The sequence below is a fragment of the Anomaloglossus baeobatrachus genome, chromosome 9 (assembly GCF_048569485.1).
Source record: "Anomaloglossus baeobatrachus isolate aAnoBae1 chromosome 9, aAnoBae1.hap1, whole genome shotgun sequence".
Classification (NCBI taxonomy): Eukaryota; Metazoa; Chordata; class Amphibia; order Anura; family Aromobatidae; genus Anomaloglossus; species Anomaloglossus baeobatrachus.
The window spans coordinates 196,719,982-196,729,977 of NC_134361.1; the positions used below are offsets into that span (position 1 = coordinate 196,719,982).

At 47.2% G+C, this 9,996-nt stretch overlaps 1 protein-coding gene across 1 annotated transcript in view; it reads left to right on the forward strand.

Annotated features, from left to right (window-relative positions):
- LOC142251407 (caveolin-3-like) overlaps positions 1–9,573 on the forward strand; it is a 12,527-nt gene extending 2,954 nt beyond the window's left edge. The window contains exon 2 of the mRNA XM_075324180.1: positions 8,551–9,573. Coding sequence (XP_075180295.1) covers positions 8,551–8,892 — 342 coding nt within the window. The 3' untranslated portion in view covers positions 8,893–9,573. The remainder of the gene's footprint in view (positions 1–8,550) is intronic.
- Positions 9,574–9,996: the final 423 nt, after the last annotated feature.

The following is a 9,996-nucleotide window of genomic DNA, read 5'->3' on the forward strand; positions in this document are numbered from 1 at the left end:
TTATTCACTTCTGACATCAGGGACTCGGCCTAATGACAAAGCATAACAGTATCACAAGTTTCCACAAGATTTTGGTGAAGATTTGCCAACTTTTCTGGAGGGTCTCCCCTTTTTCCTATAACTGCCTGCACTTGGGTATGAATACTTGTGCAATATACTTGAAATACATTGTATAAGATAAGAAAAAAAAAGAAACAGCGCCACCTTTGTCCATGAGCTGATTGTAAAATTGCATCTCTGACGCGTTTGAGTTAATGCATCTGGCCGCAATACCAAACACAACCTATGGTCGAGGGTGGCGCTGATCCTGGAGGAAAATTATAACACAGCATTTTACATGTAAGAGCATATTGACACTAAATGGTTACTCCCATCTTCATAGATGTTGTCAGATAGGACAATGCTAGGGCTTTCTGTTCTTAAAGAGTTATCATCATCATAGATGGATATTGTCAGAAAGGGCTTTTAAAAAGAAGCATTTTTGCCATTTACTGCTAATTAAAATTTTCAGCCGTTAGTGAGATATTAACACTTTTCTTTTGTGTTGCCTTGGAGACCGACCACCGCTGCTGACTATTTTATAAAGTCTGCGCTGGGCAGCTTTACAATAGTGCTTAAAAGCTCGATAGAAAAGAGCTTGTAAGCACTGTGCATTTACTACTTATTAAAATTTGCAACCATTCTTGATATATTAGCTCTTTTCTTTTGTTGACATCCTGTTGCCTAGGAGACCGACCACCTTTGCTGTCTTACTTGTAAGTACTGCGCTGGACTTAAGGGTTTAGTAATGAGCTCCAGTGATCCTGCTCAGGTTCAATACAGTGCACCCAAGCTCAATAGTAAAGTGGGGCTAAGCATTGCGCGTGTTCTGCAGTTTAGCAGCGGTGGTCGGTCTCCAAGGCGACAAGCTGTAAACAAAAGAAAAAAGTGTTAATATCTCTAGAACGGTTGCAAATTTTAACAAGCAGTAAATTGCAAAATTGCTTGTATTTACAAGCTCTATCCAATAAGAAGAAAAAGCCCCGGCATCTAATAATTTGGAATTAAAGAATAAGCTTTATAAGAATAAATGCTCCCATGTAGGTGGGGTTCTAAGGCGGGGGCATGAATGAGCACTTGGATCTGTGTAAATTTAACACCGCAGTCCAGGGCTGCGTCTGTCCCCGGGTGGCTGCCGGTGGGGGCTCCTGTCACTTCGCAGAAGAGGTCGGACAGCTGGAGACACAGCCACATCCACCTCCGCTCAGAGACAAATATATAAAGGGAATTAATGGAATCCCCATAAATCCCAGCACTAATGTACCTTATAAGTACAACCAGCGGGGACTCGGTGACCGTCCCCAGAGCATTAACCCCTCCGAACAACAGCACATACCAGAAAGGCGGCCATGTCCACACTGCGTCCAGAGATTATTAAAGAAACAGTGCAAAGATATGTCTTTGGATGTCTTCAGGACTTGATATCGCTTGTTTTCAGGACTTGATATCGCTTGTTTTCAGGACTTGATATCGCTTGTTTTCAGCACTTGATATCGCTTGTTTTCAGGACTTGATATCTCTGAGATTACGCAATTATCATGGGGGGAGGGGCAGATCTTTTTCTCTTCCAGTCTGAAATGGCTGATAACAGAGAACTATAGACTGGAATCAGCCAAAAAACAACACAAAAAAACAAGAGAAAAAAAAGGCATATTGGACATAATTTCAAAACTCCAAAAATGGGCTTGTCCCCCTCCACTTAATATTTGGTTGCCCATCCTTTACCCTTTGGAATAAATACCAGCAATCAGTCGCTTCCTATAATCGTCCACAAGCTTCTTACCCCTCACCTGGAGTTTTGGACTCTTCTTTTGCAATCTGATCCAGGTCTTATATTTGAAGGCGTCTTCTCTTCTCCCAACAGCAATTTTAAGATCTCTGCATAGGTGTCTATGGAATTTAAAACCAGACTCATTGCTGCCACTTCAGAACTCTCCAGTGCTTTGTTTCCATCCATTTCTGAGGGCTTCTTGACATATGTTTTGGGTCAGTGTCCCAGATTTCTGAGATGCGGCACTACATTGAAACTCAAAATCCTTTGGTAATCTTCAGATTTCACAATGTCTTGCACACAGTTAAGGCCCCCAGTGTGAGAGACAGCAAAACAATCCCAAAACATCTCTGACCTCCACTATGTCTGACTGTAGGTGCTGTGTTCTTTTCTTTGTAGGCCTCATTCCATTTTCAGTAAACAGTAGAATGATGTGCTTTACCAAAAAGCTCTATCTTGGTCTCATCTGTCCACAAGATGCTTTCCCAGAAGGATTTTTGTTACTCACATACATTTTGGCACACTGCAGTCTAGCTTTTCTATGTGTCTGTGTCAGCAGTGGGGTCCTCCTGGGTCTCCTTTCAGTCAAATGTGGATCATTTTTTTTCATTGACACTGACGAGCCTTCAGGACAGCTTGAATTTCTTTGGAACTTGATTGTGGCTGTGTATCTGTGACGCCCTGGACTAGCCAGGTAGTCACAGGTAGACCCTTGCATAACATCCATCCCCCTGATAAGGTAACAGCAGCCAACTACACAAAACCTAGTCACCTCCCTCAGAGCGTGATCGTCACACCAGAGGACGGAGCCAAGCGATTGGCCACGCCCACCGAGGAGTCCAGAGGGCCTGAGGCAGGAAACTGTCAGATCAGTTGGAAAAGTCAGTTGTAGTAGTCAGTCAAGTGGAGTTGAGAGGAAGAGTGTGCAGCAGACCTGTGCCCAGGTCTGCAGCGGAAACTGACAGGTGCCGGTGTCGTAGCCCTGGTGCCTAGACTAGGAGGCAGGCGGTGGCCTGACCTGCAGGAGCCGAGAAGATGGCCAGGTGGAACCGTAAGGGACCAGGACAGGGTAGTGGCCCGCCGATACCGAACCGGGGAGCCGACTGGAAACCGGAGCACAAGGAGGGGTACTCAGACCCAGAACGAGACCCAGAAGCCACTGGACCACGTCGAATTCACTGATTGAGGTCTGGACCTTAGGTCCTTTCCCATCCCAAGACCCGAAAGAAGGCAACAGCCCACCGAGGGAGATAGAAAGCCACCGCACAGGCAGAGAGATCACACGGGCCAGTGCCTGCGGGCAAACGGACTCCTCCGGCACATATATAGTCAGGGAGCGGACTCCCATTGCTGAGGCATAAGCAGTCAACACAACATAAAGAGGTGCAGGAGAAAGGCCAGGACCACCAACCCGGGTAGGGGACAAGACGCATCCGGCTGCGGGCCCCGACCACCATCAACTTTGTTCTTCAGAGACTTGAGTGTGTCAGTAATCGTGAGTACAACAGTGCCATCCGGCCGCGCACCACGCTGCACCGCCCAACCACTACACTCCCCTAGCGGGTCCCGGGGCCACCATCCCTGCCCACGGAGGGGTTAACATCTTGCTGCACTATCATCTCCCCCGGGTGCCCCGCAACTGCAGCGGTGGTGTCTACACTTTCACCACGTCCCGTGGGTGGCGTCACAAACTCAAATACAGCTCCGGCCGTACACACCTACCTAACCACCCCCATCGAGATCGCCAGCAACCCCTTGCAGAGCGACGTGACCCCTGAGTCCGGAGGCGCTCGAGCCACCCACCAAACGAGCCCGGATCTGAGCGGCTCGGCTGCAGCTGAGCGCGGGGCGGTACATATCCACCATCCGGACAATCCTGCGTTTGCCTCCTTTCATCAGTTTTTCCCTGCTGTCCAGAGAGATTAGCTCCAGTGCCATGGGTTGTAAATGTCTTGAGTATGTTGTGCACTGTGAACAAATGAACATCAAGATCTCTGGAGATGGAATTACTGTGAGATTGTTGATATTTTTCAACAATTTTTGTTCTCAATTTCTCAGACCGTTCTCTTCTCCTCTTTCTGTTCTCCATGCTTAGTGTGGCACACACAGATACACAAGGCAAAGATTGAGTCAACTTCTCCCTTTTTTTATCATGTTTCAGGTGTGATTTTCATATTGCCCACACCTGTTACCTGCCACGGGTGAGTTTGAATGAGCATCACATGCTTGAAACAAAGCTGTGTACCCACAATTTTGGAAAGGTGCCAACAATTTTGTCCAGGCCATTTTTGGGATTTTCTGTGAAATTATGTCCAATTTGCTTTTTTTACTTTGTTTTTTTTTTTGTTTTGTTCCAATGAACACAAAGGAAATAAATGTAAATAACAAAATGTGTAATTGCAATAATTTTCTGGGAGAAATACTTCATTTTGTAGAATAATTTCAAGGGTACCAACATTTTTGGCTATGACTGTATTCTATGAATAAGGATATGTTACATTTGCATATATCTCGGATGAGTGCTAACTGTTTTATCAGCTAGCCCTCACTCCGATGTTATACTATGGGGCAGAGGTGACTAGTTCTTTTTTTCTCATGCCAAACAGAGACACTATTGCCTCTAGGGGTCGTATCTGGTATTGCGCCTCCGTCCTGTATACTTGTGATGCAAATTTGTACATTTTCTGGACATTTATGTGCATAAATTGGATATGAGACTGATGCATATGGCAATTTATTCTTTTAGTCTAGGCGGAAAATTGCTCCTGTGAGTTGGCCCATTAATGAGACCTAAATAAAGACTTTATAAAGTCTTACCTTTTTGTATGTAAATGTGTTTTTATGGTCATGGGGGCGGGCTGTCTTGCGTCCGTTATTTGCCCTCCTGCCGCTTAACGCCGTCCCCCAGTGCTCATTTCCATACATGAGGACGCCGCCCAGTGCTCCCGAGGTCTCGCGCATGCCCAGTGCCACTCTCGCGGGACTGAGCACTGTGTAAAGTGCAACCGCTGGTGACGTGATTGCGCAGGCGTGAGATTATGGACGGCGCTGTGATTGTCATCAGCAGCATCATCCAAGTAACCGTCCATTATCTCGTGCCCGCACCTTTCCCTCTGCCTCCACCGTTATGCGCAAGCGCTGGCCATATGAACCCACGTCACCTATTACCACAGGCGCGAGATTATGGGCGTACGGCCTGCCTTCTAAGGGGGCGGTTCGTTCAGCGTCACAGCGATGTCACTAAGCGTCCACCCAATCAAAGCGGAGGGGCGGAGATGAGCAGGACATAACATCCCGCCCACCTGCTTCCTTCCTCATTGCTGCCGGGACGCAGGTAAGGCGAGGTTCCTCGTTCCTGCTGTGTCACACATAGTGTCACGGGCGGAGGGGCGCGCTCGCCACGCTCGGGTCCGGGGCTTTTGCTGCTGCTGCTCGGTGGCTCGAGCGGTGGGCCGGACCTGGGGACTCGAGCAGCGCTCCGCACCCGTGAGTGAAAAGGGGTGATTTGTTTGGGGAGATAGTTCGTGACGCCACCCACGGGACGTGGTGATGATGGCACCACCGCTGCTGGTGACGGGGATCCCGGGAGCGATGGCAGGGAACAGCTAGGATGTTATCCCCTCCGTGGGTAGGGGTTGGTGATCCTGGGGCCCGGTGATGATGCTGGGAGGCTGGATGGCTGGGATGCAGCGTTGCAGGGACAGCGCGGCGCGGTGCCGGACAGCACGGGTGTACTCACTCAGATACAAATGCACAAAGTCCTCGGTAAACCAAACAGCTGGATGGACGGGTCACGCAGCCGGCTGCTGCGTCTGTGCTCTCCCCGGACAGGTGGTGGCGGCTGTCTTTCCCTGCACCCTGAAACTTGCTTGACTATGATGGTTTCCCAACGGTAGTCCACTCCCTGGTGTATATGCCCTAAGGAGCTCTCGTTGCCCGCAGGCGCTGGCCCTTTGGATCTCTAGCCCTTGGTGGTGGCTCTCTATCCGGACGGGTTCGGCGGTTGCCTTCTGACGGGACTTGGTAGTTAGGGAACCTCGGGGGTTCCGGTCACACTCGGATTTGACCTTTGCAGGCGGCTTCTAGCCTGGACGGGGTCCGATGGCCCTGCCCTTTCGTGCTGATGCAGGTTCTGCTTCCCGGCTCGGTACCGGCGGGTCACCGCCCGTCTCCAGTCCTTTGGTTTCACCAACCTGCACCTACTCCTGCAGACGGCCACCACCGTCTGCTGACCTTGCTCTCCGTGCCCGGGCTTCTTCCCAGACACCGGCAGCTTCACCTCTCCTTTACTTCACTCCACTTCACTCCTGCCCACCCTGGGCTCCTCACTTCACTCCTCTCTCACTGCCACTCACTGACTAACTACTGCTCTTTTTCCCGCCTCCAGGACTGTGAACTCCTCGGTGGGTGGGGCCAACCGCCTGGCTCCACCCCACCTGGTGTGGACATCAGCCCCTGGAGGGGGGCAACAAGGATTTGAGTTTGACTGATGGACCTAGGGGAGGGGGTGTGGGCGGTGTCATGCCTGTGACTACCTGGCTAGTCCAGGGCATCACAATAGCGATGTGTGCTGCCGCAGGAACGACAAACAACATCGTCCAAGCAGCAGCGATAATCGAGAAGAGGGGGCATGTCACCGATGAACGATTTTTAATGTTTTTGCGACGATTCAAAATCGCTCATAGGTGTCACACACAACGAGATCGCTAAAGCGACCGGATGTGAGTCACAAATTCCGTGACCCCAACGAGATCACTGTAGCAAAATCGTAGCGTGTAAAGCGGCCTTTACTTTCCATACATATGTAATTTTATTTATTTTCTTACATGGCGTAAATGCCGCTGTTCTCCTGAATCCGGCGTTGTATTTCTTTTGTTCTTGCGCCTCTCTGTTCCCGAGATACGGCCACTTCTTCGTTGTATATAAATCTAGTCTTATTAGCCAAGTGTGCGTAGTCCTCAACTATTTTCTGTGGGAGTCTTCTTAAAACCACACCCACTTGGCTAAGACTCTGTTCCCGAGATATGCCCACAACTTTGTTATATATAAATCTAGTCTTACTATCAAGTAGGCGTGGTCCTCATTGATTCTCTGTGGGAGTATTCTTAACACCACACCCACTTGGCTAACAAGACTAGATTTGTATAAAGGAAAGATTGGGCCATATCTCAGGAACGGAGAGGCGCAGGAAGAAAAGAAAAACATCGCCGGATTCGGGAGAACAGCAGCGTTTACATAAGGTAAAATATTTTATATGTAGGACAAATTTATATCTAATATATAATGTGTGTATGTATGTATGTGTGTGTGTGTGTGTGTGTGTGTGTGTGTGTATGTATGTATGTCCGGGATTGGCATCTGCACCGTCACAGCTACAGCCACAACATTTTGCACACTCACACATCTGGACCCCGAGAGCGTCATAGGCTATGTTGTGAGACGAAATTTTAACCCCGTGCGTTCCAATTTACCAATCAATTTTGCCCCTATCTACATAATGGGGAAAAAGTGAAACGAAAAGTGTATCCGCATCGTCGCATTTACAATCACGAAGTTTTGCACAGACACCTCATGTGACCCAGGGAACGTCGTAGGCTATGTTTTGACAGGAAAATTTAACCCCGTGCTTTACAGTTACTCTCCAAAAAACATGCCTTCATTAAAGTAAATGGAGCCTGGAACTACAGATTAATAATAGGAGCTGTGATTGGTTGCTATAGGAACAAAAGACATTCATAGTATAAGAAGCTTATATGTGAGGTAATAAGATGTCGGTGGGGAGACGGATAGAGAGAGACAGAAAGAGACAGACAGAGAGACAGACAGGGAAAGAGACAGACAGAGACAAACAGTGAAAGAGACAGAGACGGACGGGGAAAGAGACAGACAGAGACAGACCTGGAAAGAGACTGACCTGGAAAGAGACAGATGGGGAAAGAGACAGACAGACATGCAGACAGGGACAGAGACAGGCAGACAGGGAAGGAGGAGACATCCAGAGAGACAGACAAAGATAGATGGGGAAAGACACAGACCTTGATAGAGACAGACGGTGAAAGAGACAGGGAAATAGAGACAGACAAGGAAAGAGACGGACAGAGACAGGCAGACAGGAAAAGAGACAGACAGGAAAAAACACAGACAAAGAGACGGGGAGACAGACGGGGAAAGAGACAGACCTGGGAAAGAGACAGACCTAGGAAGAGACAGATGAGGAAAGAAACAGAGAGATAGAGACAGACAAAAAAAGAGACAGACAGAGTCAGGCAGACGGGGAAAGAGACAGACGGGGAAAGAGACAGACCTGGAAAGAGACAGACCTGGAAAGAGACAGACCTGGAAAGAGACAGACCTGGAAAGAGACAGACGGAGCACATTACTTGGCTAATTTAGTTAAATCTGTGTGGAATATCTGGGGTTTTGAAATATATGTTGTGAAATGCTTCTATTAGCTTAGTTTTTGCATTTATATCTATTTGTCTTGTGGTTTTTGTGTGCAGAATAAATTTTTCTTAATACATTCTATTTTGTTAACAACAGTTATTAACCCGGGCGAAGCTGGGTAGTACAGCTAGTGTGTATATATATATATATATAATATATATATATATATATATATATATATATATATATATATATATATATATATATATATATATATATATAAATCATGCTTAGTATACAGTATATTGTCTTCCACAGTGCAGTCGTCTTAACTGGTCCATGTCATATCCCAACAGGTGGATTTCGAGGACGTCATCGCGGAACCAGAAAGTATTCACAGCTTTGATGGGGTTTGGAAGGCCAGCAACACCACCTTTACCGTCACCAAATACTGGTTTTATCGCGTGATCTCGGCTGTTTTCGGGCTCCCGCTGGCCTTACTCTGGGGCTTCCTCTTCGCTTGCCTGTCCTTCTGTCACATCTGGGCTGTAGTCCCTTGCGTCAAGAGTTACCAAATGGAAATCCAATGTCTGGGCCAGTTCTACGCCGCTTGCGTCCGTACCTTCTGCGACCCGATCTTTGAGACTGTGGGCAAAGCATTGGGTGGCATCCGCGTGGCACTTAGAAAAGAAGTGTGAAAACGAAATTTGGGGTCAAGACATAATGGCACTGGGGAAAGCTGCCCAATTAACAATATCTTGATGCCAATGGACCTGATTAGGTTGACCTAACCCAAACGTATCCTGAAGAAGCACACAAAACAGAAGTGGGTATAAATACCATGATTTATTGGCATTTCTCTGTACGCACAAACAGCTGTATTTTGGTGAGATCTGGCGCAGGAGTGTAGGGTAAAGGCCTCTGTTATATAGTCTTAAGATCAATATGAAGACGTTCTTCCAAGACTCCACATGGGCCCCCGAATTCAAGAAGTCAAACTATTCTCCCAGACTTGAAGGTCACAGTAAGGTATGGATAGTGTACGGTTACAAACAGATAAGGCACACCCAACATGGGTACCCTAGAGCGTCAGTAACCCAACTGCCAGAGTGCCGAGTTATGCCAAGGTAAAAGCAATGACAGAGGGCGAGAACACTGTAGGGCGAGGCTGGAACATGATGCACATACAGCAAAAAGACTTTAACCACAAGCAAAAAACTACAAGAACAGACGATCTAAGAAAAAAAAAAGTGCCAGGTCCAAAAAAAATTGAACCCTCAGCTGTCTTTTGTGCCATTTATATGGGTAATTTGTGGAAACCGTAAGCTGCCTCATTGACGAGAATATCTCATTCCTGGATTATAATAAAAAAATGTTTTGTGTATGTATTGTATGGTTTATTTTGCTATAGAATAATAATCAATCAACAGTTAAAGGGAATCTATCGACAGCTTTTGGCTATGTAATCTGAAGACAGCGTGCTGCAGGGGTTAACACAAAGATTTCAGCCATGTGTCTCTTATCACGCTGTGTGCAGTTGTTTACCTGGAATGCTTGTTTTAGCAAGACAACATGGTGCAGGGGTTAACACAAAGATTTCAGCCATGTGTCTCTTATCACGCTGGGTGCAGCTGTTTACCTGGAATGTTTGCTTTAGCAAGACAACATGGTGTAGTGGTTGACACAAAGATTTCAGCCACGTGTCTCTTATTACACTGTGTGCAGTTGTTTACCTGCAATGTTTGTTTTAGGTTCAGGAGATTATCATTGCTGGAGTAGGTCAGCACGTCTCCTACTGTGCT